The sequence below is a fragment of the Rhineura floridana genome, chromosome 1 (assembly GCF_030035675.1).
Source record: "Rhineura floridana isolate rRhiFlo1 chromosome 1, rRhiFlo1.hap2, whole genome shotgun sequence".
In the NCBI taxonomy this organism is placed as follows: Eukaryota; Metazoa; Chordata; class Lepidosauria; order Squamata; family Rhineuridae; genus Rhineura; species Rhineura floridana.
The window spans coordinates 62,338,583-62,358,781 of NC_084480.1; the positions used below are offsets into that span (position 1 = coordinate 62,338,583).

Sequence of the window (20,199 nt, forward strand, 5' to 3'; positions counted from 1 at the left end):
CAATGCAATGTAATTACAAAGAGAGGGGCTTTTTGAGGAGGGTGGGGGGCAGCTGGAGACAGAAGGGAGGCGGCAGGAGCCTGTAGGGACCCCAGTTAGTGCTGCAACCTCACCTCCAAAACTACCTCAACTCCAAAATGCAAAGGGAACTCATCCCCCCTTTTTTCACTGTTAAGCTTCTCTCCCCCCCCCCCAAATACGTTCTTCAAACCCAGGTAAAAATATATGAACCTTTCCATCAGTTAAGTCCCATAAACCTCTGTCCTAAAACCCATTTAATCTGTGATATTCTGAGTAAACACATAGGATTCTGCTGTATGTGTGCAATCACATGCACCCTTCCAGGGGAACAAGTAACGAGACACTCGGGGATTTTCTCATAAGTAAGTATGCATAGAATTGGTCCAATTCATATTTCTCTGAGTAAATTATTTAAACATAATGGAATTAATCACGTGCAGGCTGCACATTTGCTTGCATCTTCACTTTAGCTAGTTTACAAACTGGTCTGTAGATAAGGTGCCCACCTTTTTACAGGCCTCTAGTCCTGTGCCTTTAAGGGTCATTTGATCTGCAGACATTAGAAGATGACATTGCTTAACTCCATGCCATCTAATAACTGCTGAATACGAACCTGCTATTAAAGGCACAACAACAAGCCAGAAGGATATGTGGGGCCAGGGCAGCCCCCAGCAGAGGCTGCTCGGAAAAAGTGTCCCTTCCCAGCTACGCTCAAGGGCTATGGACCTTGCTTGCAGACTGCCCAGTTATGGGGGGACTCATTTTATGATGTGGTTTTTCTTTATTATGCGGTTTTCCGGATCCTATGGACGCACTGGTCCAGGGGACAATTGATGAAGACATACAGTTGGGCAGGGTTATTCGCCCCTTCCCATCATCCCCTACCTCTGCTCTCTCAGCGCCCCCCCAGTATAGTGCCCAAAGTGGCAGTGGGCAAAGTCTACCTGATTCACCATCTGTCATACAAGTGGGGTCACTCAGTGATGCCTTATGGGCAAGTGTGGCAGCTAATCTGCCTGCATTGCCGGCCGTTACACACGGTGGATTTTGAGCTGCTGAGTTTTGCCTGTTAAGTCAACTATGCAGCAGAGCATTACCTAGGGGCTGCTGTATTCTTGCATGGAGCACTTCAGCCCCTTCTTGGAGACGAGAGGGCTCAGAAGCAGTGGGGCACTACTTTCATGATTTACAGTTTACGGGTAGGGCAGACTTTGGGTGCATATTAGCACCTGATGGCACAGTTTATAGCGTAGCTCTGAGCTGGGGGGTTCCTTTGGCAGCTGGGGAAAGGGAAGATCCTGCCCCAGTGTTCACCTTCCAGGGTATGAAGACTGACTTTTGGACCCAGGGCTGCAGGCTCCCCTGGAAAAGCTTGAACTGTTGCAGATCAAGATCCTGCAGTTTTCAGGGGCTGGGGAAGGTGTTTGCTTCCTCCCCTTCAGGTGTTGGGGACCTTCTACGGTGGGGGTGATGGTGCCATAACAGGGATTTCACAGCCTTACCACAAGTTCAAAGTTTTTGGCTGCCTTGTGCGCCAACCTCTGGTGGCCCTCTCCTTTCCTGCGGCGCGTCAATGGTGTTTCAGTTAGAGGAAGGACCGACTCAGCTAGTCCCATACCGCATACTGGGAGATGGGGGAAGGGAGTCAGAGATGGCCATATGCCTATCTGCTGCCCCAGCATGCTCACCAGCTATCAGAGGGCAGGAGGGGATTCCTGGGAGTTAGGGGCTGGCAGGGGCTATGCAAAGTGTGGCCTATTCCTATGAATCACGTGCTGGAATTCATCACATGGTAGGAGTGTAGCTTGTCTGTCAGTGTGTCGCAAGGTAGGCTGGCAGGGGGCCTTTAGGACCATTCAGATGTCTTGGGATATGTCAGGTGCTGGCCAGCTGGCCCATGCACACCCCCATACCCCTTATCCTCATCCTCCATGTTCACCTGACCCGCCAGGGATGGTTGATCAGGGAGGTGCCCTGAGACCATCATGCTTCAAAGCTCAGCAGTTGCAGGTAGCGGCCCTCACACTTAATTCAGAGCCTTCCGGATGGGGGGCAAGGGTGTTTGGGGGCTAGGTCAGACTTCCAGGCAGACCAGGGGTGCAAGAGTTAGTCCACATTATTTTACCCTCCCCCTGGACTGGACATTTCCCCATGACGGCGTCATAGTGTTTTTGGCCTGAAGCTACAGGCCTGGTTGCCTGATATTCAGGGGGAGGGATCTTCCCTTATAAAGTTTCAGTCTAGTGTCGCAGTGCCTGGGAGCAGACCCATGGGGGTTTGAGGGACATGCTCCTCCGGAATGGGGGTTGCCTACCTGGCAGTGGAATTGCCTACCTGGGACGGTCCATTTGGTTTTGGTATATGAAGGTGCACGCCATTAGGAGGTGGAAGTAGGGGGCGCATGGAATACATTCACCCTGGGGGTGAGTCTGAAGGTCCGCGACCCAACTGTTCACGATTGTTTCTGTTTTGGCAGGTTGCTGGATGGGGATGGAGCAGACGCGCAGCCTACTCTGCAGCCATGGCATGATCTCATAGGCTGGCCTTGGGGCCGCAAACGCACATTGGTTCACAGCTGGGCCTCGGATGGTGGGCCACAGTTTGGTGGCTGGGTCGACAGAGTATGCACTGGAATGGTCTCCTACCCATGTTGTTCCAGCAGGGTTCAGGGCGGAAGGTTCTGCAGGTGGTGGTCATTCCCCTGGGTGGGAATTACCTTGGTTACTGAAGGGCAAGACATGTGAGGACATGCAGTTGAGGCCACAATAGCATCTGTTCGTCTGCTGTGGTCAGACATGGAGGGCAAGGCCCTCAGTGGCAGGCATGTGAGGACATGCAGTTGAGGCCTCGGTAGCCTCGGGTCGTCTGCTGTGGTCAGACATGGAGGGCAAGGCCCTCAGTGGCAGGCATGTGAGGACATGCAGTTGAGGCCTCGGTAGCCTTGGGTCGTCTGCTGTGGTCAGACATGGAGGGCAAGGCTCTCAGTGGCAGGCATGTGAGGACATGCAGTTGAGGCCTCGGTAGCCTCGGGTCGTCTGCTGTGGTCAGACATGGAGGGCAAGGCCCTCAGTAGTAGGCATGCGTAGACATGCAGTTCGTGGGGCAACGATGGCATCTTCCAGATGGACCTGCAGAGGGGTCTGCACGAGATTCTTATCGGGTGTGGGGTAAAGGGAGACTAAGCAGAGGCTTGTCCCCCTTTTGTGGCAAAGAAGTGCGGGAAAAGGTTTAAAGGGAAAGGGCAGCTAGGTGACACCTTTAGGCACCTTTGGGGGCGATTGGCGGTCCGGGGGCCTGCAGCTCAGGGCTATACGGCCCAGGGGGCAGAACACGGGCCGCCTTTGGGGCCAACGTGCCTCATCCGCTCAGAGTTTCACAGCTCCGGGGGGCGGTGATGCGGGTTGGACCCCCTACACATCTTCAGGGTGTGGCTTGAGCTGGGGTCTGGCATAGGGCAGCCCCGGGCTCAGGCAGGGTTCAGTCGCCCTATGGCTGCAAGCAGGCTTTGCCTGGATCATCAGAATGCTCCCGCACTTAATTTCCCCTCTGCAGGTTCATTATTCTAATTGATTCCGTTTAATAAAGTGGCCCATGATTTAACCCAATGAATGGTGTTTGTGTTTTATTTCGGCAATAGGCCACAATCTGTGGGCCATTGTTTAGTTTTCCATATTTCTTGACAGATTTTAGTCAAAATTTAGGTAGTATATACCCTGTTGATTTTTCAAGAAGTGTTTATTGTAAATGTAATGTTAGATTCCATGATTGTGTGGATTCATGCCACCAGCATAATGTAAATTCAAAATCATTCACATTCTGCTGGGCACTGTAACCTTCTGATACATACCCACTACATGTAGATTGATTATGGTTTCATTACACAATGTTGTGTTGAGAGTTTGTCCTTTTTCTTTTTCTTTAAATATTAGAGATTATGTAAAATTTAAATATAATTTAAATGTTGTATCATCTTGGCAATTCTTTTCCCTTTCACTACCATCTCACTGAACAGGATATAGCCCCTTAAAAGGTAGGAGGTGGGTGCCTCTAATTTCCATTCTTCTGAGAGGGAAAGGATGAAAAGGTCTGCCACCAGCTGTGATCCAGAAAGAAGCCTTCAAATCATGCAGGCTTGGTTGTCTCCATTAAGAGTGCTCCATGTTCTCCTTGTAGCCTCACTTCCCCAGTCTCATCAGCAGTGTAGCACACAGAGACTCAATTAGATGACAATCCTTTCAACAAGCTTGCTATTCTCCCACCATATCTACTAACAAGCCTCTACATCCCCGAAACAAAATACAGAGTGTGTTAGGAACACCCCAAGGATGGGAAAGTGTACCTGGTCCTGTGACACTATTTCTCAAGGTTCGACACCAATCAGATCTTAAGACATTCTCTTTTTGCATCTCAAAAGGTCACAAGTGGAACTCATATTAAAAATGCAGCTTTAGTGGCCACATCTTGATGGGGAAAAAGATAACCTAACAATGGTGGTGTGTGGTGGGGTTTTTTTAAAACTCGAGCGGCCTCTTAAATTGTCATTTCATATCTGTCAACCCAAAGAAAATTACACAAAACAAATAAACATAGTAGACATCAATTTCATTCCACAAACTACCTTTGCAATCAAGTGGCTAGATCAGTTCTCAGAAAATCTACTACCCTGATTAAGTAAGCTAATCAATAACATGGGATTGTATCCAACAAAGTCATCCCATGTGTGCAAGGACTTCCTTACCCTCTCCTCTTCCTATGTCCCTCCCCAAAACCTTTTCTGGGGGTTCTCCAACCCTCTAGAGCAGATTTGGAGGGCACAGGGGGGGGGTTGGGGAGAGGAAGTCCTGTTGTGCTAACAGGATGGCTTCATTCTATTGCTTGTATTTTCATCTGTTGGGTGCTTTTAGCTACTCTTATTTATATAAAACATTTGTAACCCACCTTTAAATTTTATTTAAAATATTCACAAGGCTGCTATGTAGTACCAAGTGGTAGTACACTAAATTAGTGTCAATGCCACGAGGAGACAAAATATGAAAAGAAAACCTTTTGAGGAGAAACAGACTGAGATGACTTTGGGTCAAATTGCATGTTGCATTAAACTCCTAGTTTGGCATTATAACATTATGTAGCAGCCACTGGAAGGTGCCCCCTAACAAGACTGAGACAGTGACTCCCACACTGTGGTCCCTATCCTGATCTCTTCCCCCTCCTCCAATTGTAGCTGCAATTAAGTTTAAAAAAGAATCACACAATGCCAAACCATATATAATGTAAACCAGCCTTTCCCCTCTGGATCCCCAGATGTTGCTGACTACAACTCCCCTCAGCCCCAGCCAGGAATTATGGAAAGTGTAGTCCAGCAACATCTAGGGACCCAAAGGTTGGGAAACGCTGAATTATGTATAGTTTGGCCCTTGGGTGCTTAGCCAAAACATAAACTTCCTTGGGCCATGGAGCTACCAATATAGAGTGAATACACAAAGACATCAATGTAGAGAATAAGTATTTTGGTTAAGGAGTATGGTGCAGCATGGCAGACTACTCGGGCTAAACACCATGGAGGCTCTACATGTGAATTACTAATCCGTGGCCCTCCAGACGTTGTTAACTCCAACTCCCATCAGCCACAACCAGCACGGCCAATTTTCAAGGATGATGGGTATCGTCCACCTACATTTGGAGGGCCACAGATCAGCCATCCTGCTCTACAACCTGACAATATGTTTTAAGCGTTGCCTACTATCACATCTGCTCAGAGAGGCTTTACTTTCATAAGTGCAATACAAAGTGGATTCTTCTTATATCCATACACCACAGTCTATACCACCTTAAGTATGGGGAAAGCAATATTCATCATGCAAACATGGGTATTTTTATTGCATTTGCTTATTTTGAGGTCTCTGTCTAAACAAACAAGATCCTCTGTGGCGCAGAGTGGTAAGTGGCGGTAATGCAGCCGAAAGCTCTGCTCACGGCCGGAGTTCAATTCCAACGGAAGGAGGAAGTCAAATCTCTGGTAAAAGGGGTCGAGGTCCACTCAGCCTTCCATCCATCCGTGGTCAGTAAAATGAGTACCCGGCATATGCTGGGGGGTAAAGAAAGGCCGGGGGAGGAACTGGCAATCCCACCCCATATATACGGTCTGCCTAGTAAACGTCACAAGACAGCACTCTAAGAGTCAGAAACGACTCGCACTACAAGAGCGGACACCTTTACGTTTTATCTAAACAAACAGTTTATATTGTCAATTCCATCAGAGTTCATGTCTAACAGCAGTGAGGAAACTCTAGGCCTACTGACCTTATAAGGCCCACCAGGCCTCTGAATTTGACCCGCAAGGCTGTTTGGGGCAAACCATACCCACCTGTCAGTCACCTAACATCATATGACATCAGGCACAGAGAAACAATATTTCCAATCTAAGAACTAACATAGCTCTAAAATCAGCGATAAGCTTCTTTGACAGTAAAGTATAGTGAAGAGATAAAAGCTTTTAATTATTTTGAGATACCTAATTAGGCATGCCAGTTTGCCAGTTAAGCATTTTAAACAGCAAATTTAGCTGCCTGAATGCATATCAGTTTGGAAGCAAAATAGGAGCACTCAAAAATAGGGTAGTGGCTTCTACATATTCTGGGAGGTATGTGGAGATATTTAAGTTTGTAAATTAAAGAAAAACATTTTTATGTCTTAAGGACATGTGAGCTACCAGGAGATATGGTACGTTGCAGAGGTGCAAAAGTGAAGTGGGATTTAACTTGCTCAAGCCCCTAAAAGTTTATAACAAATATCTGGGAGAGGGATTAGGATCTGGGGGGGGGAGAGATGCTGTGGGGTTAAAAACTGTCCCATCCTGCACTATACAGAGATTTTTCAGGAGAAAGGAAAGAGGATACATTTCCCATTCTCCCAAATCCTCCCACCACCCCTGCTGAGTTCAGGTTTGTTGATTACATGAATTACATTTTTAAAAAACCATAAAAAATTACAATAAATTGAACCACTACTGAACTACTGAACTACTTAAAGAGGCAGCGATACACCCACTCTTCAAAAGCCCTACTTGGACTCATTGCTGTGTAATAACTACTAACTGGTGGTCAACACTCTTTTTGGTGTGGAGAGGGTGGTGGCTGAGCAACTTCAAGTATTCCTGGGTGATACTGATGATCTAGATCCACTTCAGTCTGAGTTCAGGCTACTTTCAGGAGGGAATAACCCTTGGTTGTCCCGATTACTTTTTTTGAGTGAGGGATAGGGGAGTGTGACCCTGTTACTCTTGCTCAATTTCAGCAGCTTTTGATAGTATTTTCCATGGTATTCTCCTGCACTGACTTTGTGGGATGGGTAGTGGAGTCACTGTATTCAAGTGGTTCTATTCCTACCTATAGGGCTGAGTCCGGACAATAGCACTGGAGTAGTTCTCGTTGGCCCCCTGGAACTTGTGCTATATGGCCCTGCAAGACACTCTTCTGTCCCCAATGTTACTTAACATCTATATGAAATGGTTGGGAGTGATCGTTAGGAGTTTTGAAGAGAGGTGTCATAACAATAGCCTCCTGGATCTGGCTAGTGGCCCATCTAGTGCAGTGGCCAACCAGATGCCCGTGGGAAGCTCACAAGCAGGACTTGAGTGCAAGAGTACTCTGCCTTCCTGCACTTTCCAGCAACTGGTATTCAGAAGCATATTGCCTCCAATATCAGTATGCTGATGATACTTAACTCCATTTCTCCATATAACATTTGAATCGGAAGTGGTTTTGCAAGCCCTGGACTGGTGCCTGGACACAGTGGTGGACTGGTTGAGGACCAATAAACTGAGTTTGAATCCTGGGAAGATAGAGGCTCAGTGGATGGGTGGTGCCCATGCCCAAGTAATTAGACAGTTGCCAGTCTGGGTGGGGTTAGAGGTACATAGCTTGGGAGTTCTTCTTGATATATCATTGTCAATGGAGATGACACTAAGTAGCCACGTAACTTGATCGTTGAGAGTGAGTGAGGAATGCTGTTAATTGTCCCCCGTGTGGATGAGACCCATTGGGTATCTACAAGAAATTGAGCATTCAGCATGGCTGGTCCAGCAACATGGAATGCCCTCCTGATAGAAATTCACCAAGCATCCTCACTTCTTTTTAGGTATCTTTTGAAGACTTTGCATTGACAGGCCTTTTCAGTTAGTTGAATTCCGTGTGATAGAAATTTCATAAAGAACTGACCTTTTAAAATATATTTTTTCTGAAATTTACGGTGATCATATATTTGCTGTACACTGCTTAGAATATGAGTTAGCACAGTATATAAATATTTTTATAAATAAAATAAAATAAACCAGGGAGGAGCACAGTGGGTGTGATACCCTCTCTGGGAGCCCATACATTTGCGCTAAGCTATGGGTTGGCTAAGCAATGATGTGCCTATATGTTTTTGTTCTCATTTGTTTAAAGACGTTGACAATCAGAAACAACTTTCTGTATACTCTATATTAATTATCTTCACTAGTTATTAAAATCAGTTCTTCAAAGAAAATAATCCCTGACATCCATTTTTGCGCCCTCAAGTATGCCATTTCAAAACCTTTTGTCATGAATCAAATTCTGCATTGTCACAATAATTCCAACTGCTGTTCTTTGTACTTGCCCCAGCTGGAATTCATTTTTCTTAAATACGGATGACCAAACTGATCATAATATTAACATCCAATACACTGAACATTTATGTTTGTCTTTTGTAGATCAGTAAAAAAAAAGGTAGCTTAGTTATTTGCAATCCTCTCAAAAGTACACAGGTTTTCTTTATCTCTTTCCAGCTGATCTGCGTTATTTGTAACAAATTTTAGACCACTTTTTAGCCTGAGCAGCAACCCCCAGTGCGGTTTACAATGCACTCTAAACCAGTAACATGGCTAAAACAAGTCAAAACATTTCAACAGACTTAAAGATTAAAAAGGCAAAGAGAATTGAGTGATTAAAAGTTCACTATCATAATTAAGAGACACTGAAGGTCAGAAAAATACAACAACTTTACACTTGAAAGCCAAGACTGACAGGACTAGTCTGACTTCTTTCAGAAGGGAATGCCACCATTAGGTTACTGCCACAGAAAAGGCCCCATCTCATATTCCCACCAACCAAAGTTCTTTAGATGGTAAGATAAAAAGCAGAGCATCCAAACAGTATCATAACCTATGGACAGGTTCATATAGGAGAAGGTGGATTTTCAAATATCCAGACCCAAAACAGTTTTAAGCCTGCTTCATGCATTTGTACTCAGGAAATACAAAATACTGAGATTACATGCATTCTGCTGGCAAGAAACACTATTTTGTGTACATTTTGTGTAGTCTGGAATGTATTTCCCTGTACAAAAGGTAACAGGAATAGAATTTAAGGCTTGGTTCACACATGCAAATCAGTTGCTTTTGCTCCTCGTATAATTCTTCTTGACTATTGCTAGGTATAGTAGAGAGTGTCTGTTTAGGCCAGGCTTTACATGGATGAAACTGGAGCTCACCACCACTGCCACAAATGCACATGGTGACTGGGACAGGAGCTGCTGTGATTGCACAAATTGCACAAACCACTCAATAGCTCAGTTAATACTAACATGTCTCCACAGAATCCCAAAAGCAGTGGTAGTCAGAAGGGATTGTGTGATTAAAATAAAAGCAGCTGGCATGCAAATGTGAACCAGCAATTGTTTCTGAAAGCCAGAATATATAAATGCATTACATAAATAAATACAAGACTACTCAAACCCTTGAGTGCAAGTGCTAGTACAACAGCAGAGTAAAGTAGATTGAGGGGTAGCCTCTACATAAACTGATGAAACAAACATGAAGACACTTAGAACTGAACATGTGCTGAAGACAAAACTTGTCTAGTTTTATAAAATGTCTAATACATGAAATAAAAGTTACAAACATGTGACCTATTTAATGAAAAAGCCCTTGGTGGACTCCATTCTAAACCTCATTTTCTATACCCTAAGCAAATGTTGCTGTACTACAGTTTCCATAATTCCTGACCATTGGCCATGCTGTCTGGGGCTGATGGGAGTTGTAGTCCAACAACATCTGGGGGCCCAAGGTTGGGAAACGCTGCCCTAAGGAATGGGGAACCTCCAGCACATGGACCAAACTTGGTCTGCCAGGCCTCCCCATTTGGCCTGTGAAGCCATTTTGGGGAAGTCACACCCACCCGCCCTACAGCTGACATTATACATGAAGTCACTTGTGGGGTGGGTAAGGATGGGGCTTCTAAGGAGGAAACTGGGAATTTAAAGTGAGCTCTTGATTGTTCCTTTGCTGGAGCAAGGTGTGCTCCACCTACTCAACAGCTGATGAGTGGTGGGAGCATACCTTGCTCAAGGAGGGGGAAGCTGTTTCTATTCTATGCTTAGGACCACAATACCTGATGGAACGCCTCTCCCAACATGAACCCACCCGTGCACTACGCTCAACATCCAAGGCCCTGCTCCAGGTGCCTACTCTGAGGGAAGCTGGGAGGCTGGCAACGAGGGAGTTGGCCTTCTCGGTGGCCCCCAAATTATGGAATTATCTCCTTGGTGAGGTGCGCCTGGTGCCAACACTGTTATCTTTTCAGTGCCAGGTCAAGACTTTCCTCTTCTCCCAGGCATTTTAGCATGTGTTTTTCAATTGCTTTTAAAAAATGTGTTTTTAATTTTGTATATTTGTTTTACCCCCGGCAAATGCAAAGAAGTGACAGAACACTATGTTTTAATTTTTTTAAAAAAAAAAGTGGAATGAAAAGAAGGCTTGTCTTCTTTAGAGATGTGAATGCCCAAAAATAACCCCTGGAAAAAATATGAAAAAATTTTTTTCAGGCCTTTATGTAGCATAGTGGTTAGAGTGTTGGACTATGACCTGGAAGACCAGGGTTCAAATCCCCACACAGCCATGAAGCTCACTGGGTGACCTTGGGCCAGTCACTGCCTCTCAGCCTCAGAGGAAGGCAACGGTAAACCCCCTCTGAATACTGCTTACCATGAAAACCCTATTCATAGGATCACCATAAGTTGGAATCGACTTGAAGGCAGCCCATTTTCATTTTTTTCCATGTGCTGCTCTAATTCCTTTCAGACCCTTGGGAAGAAGTCCTATTTAATTTAGTGGGGCTTACTTCTTAGTACCCCCCTTTAGGATGCACACCTTAACGTGGTGAGGGGCTTTGAGAGTGTTGAAGAAGCTGAGAGCAATGCCGTCAGGAGTCTAGACCAAGAGGCTAGACTCCTAGCAGGGGCACCCATGGCAGAATGGTCAAAGCTGAGACACCAGACTAAGATGCATCCAAACTCAGAGGAAGGCAATGGTAAACCACCTCTGAGTATCTCTTACCATGAAAACCCTATGAACAGAGTATCCAAAATGCAACATGAGATAGTGTTGGAAGATGAGACCCCCTGGTCAAAAGGCACTCAAGGAGCTACTGGGGAAGAACAAAGGACAAGTATGAGTAGCACTGTGACTAATGACGCAGCTGGGTCAAAACCGAAAGGAAGCCCAGATGCTGATGCGCACAGATGCGAAAGGAGAGTCCGGAGTTGTACGGCGCACACAATAGGAACATGGAATGTGAGAAGCATGAATCAGGGAAAGTTAGAAATTGTCAAGCAAGAAATGGAATTCATCAACATTACAATACTTGGTGTGAGTGAATTAAGATGGACCGGAATGGGACATTTTCAATCAGGCAACTACAAAATATTTTATGCAGGAAATGAGAAATTAAGAAGAAATGGGGTTGCTTTAATAGTGAGAAGTGATGTAGCAAAAGCAATTAGGAGCTTCAAAGCAAGGTCTGAGTGAGTGATATCAATGAGATTAAACGGGAAACCTATTAACATAACCATCATCCAAATCTATGCTCCAATGGCAAACGCAGAAGAAGAGGAATTGCAGAGATTTTACACAGAAGTACAGGAAGAAATTGATCACACACCAAAACAAGATGTGCTGATAATCATGGGGGACTGGAATGCAAAAGTAGGGAACAGAGAAGAACTAGGAATTGTGGGGAAATGGGGCTTAGGAGACAGAAATGTAGCAGGAGAAAGGCTTATTGAATTCTGTGAAGCCAATACTGTAATGTGTTTCTTGCGAACACATTTTTTGAGCAACCGAAAAGACGACAGTACACGTGGACATCACCAGATGGTCAATATAGGAATCAAATTGATTGTATATTTGGTAACCGAAGATGGAAAAGTGCCATACTTTCTGCAAAAACAAGACCAGGAGCAGACTGCAGTACAGATCATGAACTGGTCATATAAAAAATCAGAGTAAAGCTAAAGAAAAACAACAAAGCAATCATAATGCCAAAATACCATTTAAATAACATCCCAGAAGCATATAAAGATCAAATAAGGAACAGATTTGAGGCTTTAAACTTAGTTGACAGAGAACAAGAAGAACTATGGAGTGAAGTCAGGGACATTATCAGGGAAGAATGCAAAAAGACAATACCTTTAGTTAAAAAGAGAGAAAGACCTCAATGGATGACTGAAGAAACTCTTAAAATGGTTAAAGAGAGAAGGAAAGCAAAAGCAAAAGGAGATAGAAACACGGTCAGAACCCTAAATACAACAGTACAGCGACTAGTACGTAGTGACACTAGAAGCTAAAATGATGAAACTGAGGTTATCATACTTTGGACATATCATGAGAAGACATGATTCGTTAGAAAATACAATAATGCTGGCAAAAACAGAAGGGAGTAGAAAAAGAGGAAGACCAAACAAGAGATGGATTGATTCCGTAAAGGAAGCCACAGACATGAACTTACAAGATCTGAATAGGCTGGTTCACAACAGATACAGTTGGAGGTCACTGATTCATAGGGTCGCCATAAGTTGTAGTCGACTTGAAGGCACATAACAACAACAATTTGTTTTTAATGTTTTTAATTGTTGTAAACTGCCCAGAGAGCTTCGGTTATGGGGTGGTATACAAATGCAATAAATAAAATAAATAAACATTCAATAGAAACCGTTTTTCCTCCCAGCACTTCTCTTTGAACCTCCAAAAACAGTGTGGGACTATTTGAAAGCCATTTGCCAAACAGCCCCATGAAGCTCTTTAAACCTCCAACTTTGGGAGGTTTAAGGAGAAGCATGGGGCTGTTAGGAAATGTGCTTTAAAACACTCCTTGTAAGTAGGTCTGCACTGCTCCTTTTAGCTCATGTTTTTCAAGGGTTCAGGAGAAGCATGGGGCTGCTTGCAAAGGGCTTTCAAAGATCTCTCTCCTTACTTTAAAACCCTGATTGCTGGGATTTCAAAGTGCAGCATCACCTGATGTCACTATGGTGTCAGGTGATGACATGTGGGTGGCCACACGATTTGCAAATTTGGCACCCAGGAGTAGGGAGATTAAGATCCGGTTCATCAGTCAGAAAAGGTTCTTGCCTCTGCCCTAAGGGAGTAAAGACTGATGCCTGCCACAATTTTTGTCTGTCTTTATGATGTATGCACAGAACTGTCCCAAGGTAACAAGTAATCTAAACAAGATATATATTACTAATTAGGTACGTGAACTTGTAGCAATACCTAGCCTTTCTTTGTATACATCAGAATAGCAGATGAGAGAAACCCAACTTATGTCAAGAGTGAATAAAAAAATTGCAGTGTCGAATCTCATGAGAAAAGGTTTATGCAGCTGTGTATGAATATCTGTATGTACGTGTGCACAGTGCATACACACTATTCAGTAATATATAATCCACCGATCAATTCATCTAAGTCTCAGAACAGAAAATTATTAAAACCAAAGGAAGCCATGTGCATTTTGTATCATTTGCAGATATACATTTGCAGCAAAAAGGCCAAACCACTGACCTATTGAGCAGAATATTATATTCAGTTGCATGTTTAAGCTTATTCATACTGCAAAGCACACTAGGGAACAAAGATAACCTGAATTCTATGTATGACAGAATTTCCTTTCCTTTTCCCCCACAGACCTCATGACCTCCCAAATGTGCTCAAAGGCAGTGTTCTTCAACTTTGTAGTTCATCAACATCTGGGAACCCAATCATCCCATCATCCCTGACCATTCTGTCTGGGGATGACTGGGGTTGTAGCCCAACAACATCTGGGGACCCAAGGTTGAAGAACAGTGCTCTAAGGGTTCCCAAAGTCTCACAGGTAGCTGCAGGGGGGATGACAGAAAGGGGAATTCCCATTATGCAACTGTAAGCCCATTCAGCTAAAGGGTGGACACCACTGGATATCACCTTATGTTTCTACTTCATGCTTTCTGGAATTGCCTGTCACGTGATAACAAATGAATTGACAATCACCAATTTAGGTTCTGTTCACCGAAACAAATGTGCAAGAAGTATGATCTTAATATAAACTAATCACCCTGACTACACCTAGTTAGATGTACTTAGGTGCTCTGCAATGATTAAAATAGTTTTTAAATGCTGTAGTATATAACACGGGGAGTTTCCTTATTATTTAAAAGGCCTCCTGCAAAATTATAAATTAGATTTTACAGACCTAGTCATATGTGCCACTAGTTTCCATTCAAGTGACAAGTTATAGAGTACCATAGTCCTCTTATCAAGACCACATACTAAAGATTACCTTACTTGATCTTTTCCAACTCTTCCTCATTAGCATTGTCTGCAAATGAAATAGAGCATTTTAATAACCTTTTACTCATTCACACAGGAGGTAAGTTGTCTTCCAAAGCAGCAATGCATATATTAATGCACATACAGAAATTTCAGATGCATTCCAAACAGCTATACAAGACTGAAATGAACTACAAGCATTATTCACACAGATGTGGACCTCCTGTTATTTTATGATGAAAAAGAAAAAAACAGGATAAAGTAACATGATGGTGCTTAGGGTCAATATATGTTCTACAGTTAAGCTATGACTCTTCATTAGAAGAAAGGCTGTGCAGAGTTTGGTCTCCTGTTATCTAGTATATTTATATGGGTTGGTTGTGAAGCAGGTTTTCTGGTTTTGTAGCAGGTGGGATGGGAATTAATCAAATTTTAACATGCACTGAAATTTGGTAGAGAATTTAGAGTTTAGACTGAGACTGCGTAAAGAGGGGCCTTATTTTGTACTGTAGAATGCACTTCCTTCTGGATACTAGAGAATGACAGCACATGTATCCAGACACACCCACCACACACACAGTCTCCTAGAGTTGGGGGGGGGGGAAACCTTTCATGCTAACAGGGAAAATATATATGGTAATGTGCTAGTACATTCAAAATTATACCACTTCAGCTTATGCAGACAGATTTAAAATGCAAGAATGTTAGGAAGTAAACATACTGAATGGAAAAAACAAATTGGAAAAAAAGTTGTAACTTCAGAAGTTGTTATGGGAACTTTCCAGGTGCAGAATTTTTTTCCATCAAGGATTCTAAGGAAGAACTGTTTTCAAACTCTTAATAGTTTCATCGGAATTACTTTGTTCTTTCTTTTATACATGGATATACTGTTTGCCAAATTTTTACAGAAAAGTAAAGCATTTCATTTAAACTATCATTGTGGACTATTAGGATCAGAATGCATTTCAAACAACACTGTTTTAGTTAAACCAACGGAAGTACATCACATAGGATGACACTTTAGTTACATAAAACTTTGGTCATTGGCTCAGAGAGGCTTACCAAGCCATAATACAAGTGAATAATGAAGCCTGTAGTCTAGCTAGAAATCTAATTCTATTTCAGCATTCATATTAATATGTATTCTAGCAGAAACATATAATGATTACTTGGGTATAGTGGAAGACATGCTACAATAGCGAAGGCAATATCAGAGCCAAAACAGCATATTGTTTTGAACAGAACATATTCTCAGATATGCCCGTCACTTTCTTTCTGTAATACACTTCAAGACACTGGGTTATATCCAACTAAATGTGTTGTTGTTGTTGCTGTTACTGTTATTATTATTAATAACGATAATGATAATTAATTAAATTTATATCCCATACTTCCTCTCAGAAGGAGCCCAGTGCAGCAAACAAAAACACTAAAAGCATTTTAAAAAATCTTAAAAACAAGACTTTAAAACATATTCAGATAAAACATTTAAAAACCTATTAAAACATCTTTAAAACAACTTTAAAAACATCTTAAAATACAATTCTAGCACAGAAGCAGACTGGGATAAGGTCTCTACTTAAAAGGCTTGTTGAAAGAGGAAGGTCTTCAATTGGCACCGAAAAGATAACAGAGATGGCGCCTGTCTAATATTTAAGAGGAGGGAATTCCAAAGGGTACCACAACACTAAAGATCTGGTTCCTATGTTGTACAGAGTGGACCTTCTGATAAGATGGTATCTGCAGGAGGCCCTCACCTGCAGAGTGCAGTGACTGACTGGGTATATAAGGGGTAAGACAATCTTTTAGGTATCCTGGTCCCAAGCTGTATTGGACTTTGTACACCAAAACTAGAACCTTGAACTCAGCCTGGAAGCTAATGGGCAGCCAGAGCAATTCTTTCAGCAGCAGAGTAGTATGTTGGCCATACCTTGCCCCAGTGAGCAGTTGCGCCACCACATTTTGCAGCAGCTGCAGCTTCTGAACCAATCTCAAGAGCAGGCCCACATAAAGCACATTATAGTAATCCAGCCTGGGGGTTACCAGTGCATGGACATCAGTGGTCAGGCTATCCCAGTCCAGAAACTGGGCTGCAGTATGGCTGCAGCTGTCTTACCAGCCAAAGCTGGTAAAAGGCACTCTTAGCCACTGAGGTCACCTAGGTCTCTAGCGACAAAGAACCCTATGCCTGCATATTTATACAAGCTGCTTTGGGACCCTGCTGGATGAAAATGGTATAGAAATAAATTAAGTATTTTAGAAGTGTAGAATTTAAGAACATGTCAATAAGGGTCATATGGCCTTTTCCTTCCAAACATATACAAAAGTTTTGAATTACAATTTGGAGGGGGGAAATTTCTTTAATATTTCAGAGAAGCATTAGCACTAAATAATTAAATCCTGGGATTTAAGTTATCACTCATATATTTCCGAGGATTTTAAATCTTCCAACACTAATCAAGCAGATTACAACTCTAGAAAACAGCAAGCTGCTAAAATGAACTCACTGTTAGTTTGCAAGTTCTCCATTGATGAAATCTTTGCACTGAACTGTGCTAAAGAACCAACATACAAAAGAGAAGAATCCACTCATGCACTAATTTTAGCAAAGTATGCACATAATGCCCCCAGAGATTAATGGATTTGGATGGTTTCCAAAGGGCTCTGGGGAGTTACACTGGTGCTCCTGTTGAAACCCTGGTTGAACTGTGGAATACAGAAATGACCCAGGCGGTTGACATGATTACTCTGGAGTGCTCTCTCCTGTGTAGAGCTGGTACGGCTCCATGGTATACCCCACAGCTGAGAGCAATGAAACAATATAGGAGACGGCTTCAGTGCTGATGGGGACAACCTCCTGGTGGATGCAATTACACACTGGTAAGTGCCTATGGTAAGCTCTATTTGGGCAGTGAGGGCAGCAAAAAAACAATATTTTGCTGCCACTGTCAAATCATCAATCTGCCGCCCAGCGGAGCTCTTCAGAATTGTCTGGGGGCTATTACACACTGGCCCCAAGGACATGGTAGAATCATCTGAGGCCCGCTGTAATGAATTTGCTAGGCACGTCCAGGATAAAATCTTTAGCATCAGCCAGGACATAGACTCCAGTGTTATAGCAGATGAATCGAGCGAGGTATCCAGAGTACAGCCTTGTCCTGATTTCTTGGATGAGTTTCAGTTGGTACAGCTTGAGGACGTTGACAAGGTGCTTGGACAGGTTCATGGAACCACTTCTGTGCTGGATCCTTGCCCTTCTTGGCTAATAAAAGCTAGCAGGGATGGAACAGCCGGCTGGGCCAGGGAAGTGATTAATGCCTCTCTGCAAGATGGGGTGGTCCCTGGCTGCCTCAAAGAGACCCTCACTGGACCCAGAATATCTTAACAATTATATGCTGGTGGCAAATGTTCAATTCCTGGGCAAGATCCTTGAACGAGTGGTGACAGGCCAGCTCCAGACACTCTTGGATGAGACTGATTATCTGGATCCATTTCAGTCGGGTTTCAGGCCTGGTTTTAGCATGGGAACAGCCTTGGTCACCCTGTATGATGACCTCTGCCAGGAGACAGACAGGGGGAGTATGACTCTGTTGATTCTCCTTGATCTCTCAGTGGCTTTCGATAGCATCGACCATGGTATCCTTCTGGGAAGACTGGCTGAGTTGGGAGTGGGAGGGACTGCATGGAGCTGGTTCCGCTCTTGCTTGGCGGGTCGGCTCCAGAAGGTGGTGCTTGAGGAACATTGCTTGGCACCCTGGACTCTCCAGTATGGGGTTCCGCAGGGGTCAGTTCTGCCCCCCATGCTGTTCAACACCTACATGAAACCATTGGGTGCGGTCATCTGGAGCTTTGGAGTGCATTGCCATCAGTATGCTGATGACATGCAGCTCTATTTCTCCTTTTCATCTTCTTCAGGTGAGACTGTCAATGTGCTGAACCAGTGCCTGGCTGCGACAATGGACTGGATGAGGGCTAATCAACTGAGGCTCAATCCAGACAAGACTGAGATGCTGCTAGTGGGTGGTTCTTTTGACCAGATGGTGGATGTCCAACCTGTCCTGGATGGGGTTGCACTCCCCATGAAGGAGCAGGTTCATAGCTTGGGGGTTCTCCTAGAACCATCTCTGTCACTTGAGGCTCAGGTAGCCTTGGTGGCACAAAGTGCCTTCTACCAACTTCGGTTGGTGGCCCAGCTATGCCCCTATCTGGACAGGGATAACCTTGCTTCAGTTGTCCATGCTCTGGTAACCTCCAAGTTGGATTACTGCAATGCACTCTATGTGGGGCTGCCTTTGAAGACGGTCTGGAAACTGCAGCTTGTGCAAAATGCAGCAGCCAGATTTATAACAGGAACCAGATGGTTCAAACATGTAAAACCGATTCTGGCCCGCTTGCATTGGCTGCCTGTATGTTTCCGAGCTCGATTCCAGGTGCTGGTTTTAACCTATAAAGCCTTACACGGCTTAGGACCACAATACCTGATGGAACGCCTCTCCCGACATGAACCTACCCATGCCCTATGCTCAACATCCAAGGGCCTCCTCCGGGTGCCTACTCAGAGGGAAGCTGGGAGTCTGGCAACAAGGGAGAGGGCCTTCTCAGAGGTGGCCCCCAAATTATGGAATGAATTGTTTAACGAGGTGCGCCTGGCGCCAACACTTATCTTTTCAGTGCCAGGTCAAGACTTTCCTCTTCTCCCAGGCATTTTAGCATGTGTTTTTTAAATGCTTTTTAAAAAAATTGTTTTTAAATTTGTATATTTGTTTTTAATGTTTTTAATTGTTGTAAACCGCCCAGAGAGCTTCGGCTATGGGGCGGTATGCAAATGCAATAAATAAATAAATAATTGTCACAAGTATGCATAATAAACAAAAGCAAACATACATCTGTACACAGTTCATGCAATAATACAATGCATGCCATGCATTATTCTTGCACACAGAAACATGTTAGTTAACAATACACAACATACAGTGAACACAACTTTGAAGCATTTTGTTTCAAGTTTTTGCTTACCAGGTTTACAATGCAATCCTATACAAGTCTGCTCAAAAGTAAGTCCTTCTGAATTAAATGGGACTTACTCCCAGGTAAATGTGCACAGGGTTGCAGATTTAATAGTTTAGATGGTATGTTCATCACTCTCTATTTTACTTCCATTGCTTAATTAGAAACAATAGAATTTTTTCTGGAATTTACCCTTAGGTTGTGGGTAAGGATTAGTCCATCCAAGGGAAATGCATCTTTTGGATCTTGTTGGTGTTCATACTATTTAAGCAAAACCACACATCCAATTAAGAATTATTGGAATTAGTGCTACTGCAACTAACTTATGATGAACAAAATTAGGAAAGAAATTATACAAATACTAGAACTAAAGAGAAAACATTTTGACATCTCAAATGCTAAAGATCTTAATTAAATGGAACAATATTAGTTTTTTTTCTTTGCAGGCAAGGATTTGCAATAGATACTGCCAAACTACACATCTTAAACACTAGACTGACATTTCCATACAATTTTCCAATGAGGCACAAATCAAAGAATTTGTGACTTCTAAAACAAACACTGAGTTTTACTAA

At 43.5% G+C, this 20,199-nt stretch overlaps 1 protein-coding gene across 5 annotated transcripts in view; it reads right to left on the minus strand.

Moving 5' to 3' along the window:
- Positions 1 to 20,199, minus strand: part of MCTP1 (multiple C2 and transmembrane domain containing 1) — a 389,200-nt gene that overhangs the window by 213,833 nt on the left and 155,168 nt on the right. For 4 of the 5 annotated variants that reach the window (XM_061622422.1, XM_061622406.1, XM_061622442.1 and 1 more), the window contains exon 6: positions 14,628 to 14,666. The exons of the other annotated variant lie outside the window; for it this stretch is intronic. In XM_061622422.1, the coding sequence (XP_061478406.1) occupies positions 14,628 to 14,666 (39 nt within the window). The remainder of the gene's footprint in view (positions 1 to 14,627; positions 14,667 to 20,199) is intronic. 5 annotated transcript variants of the gene reach the window in all.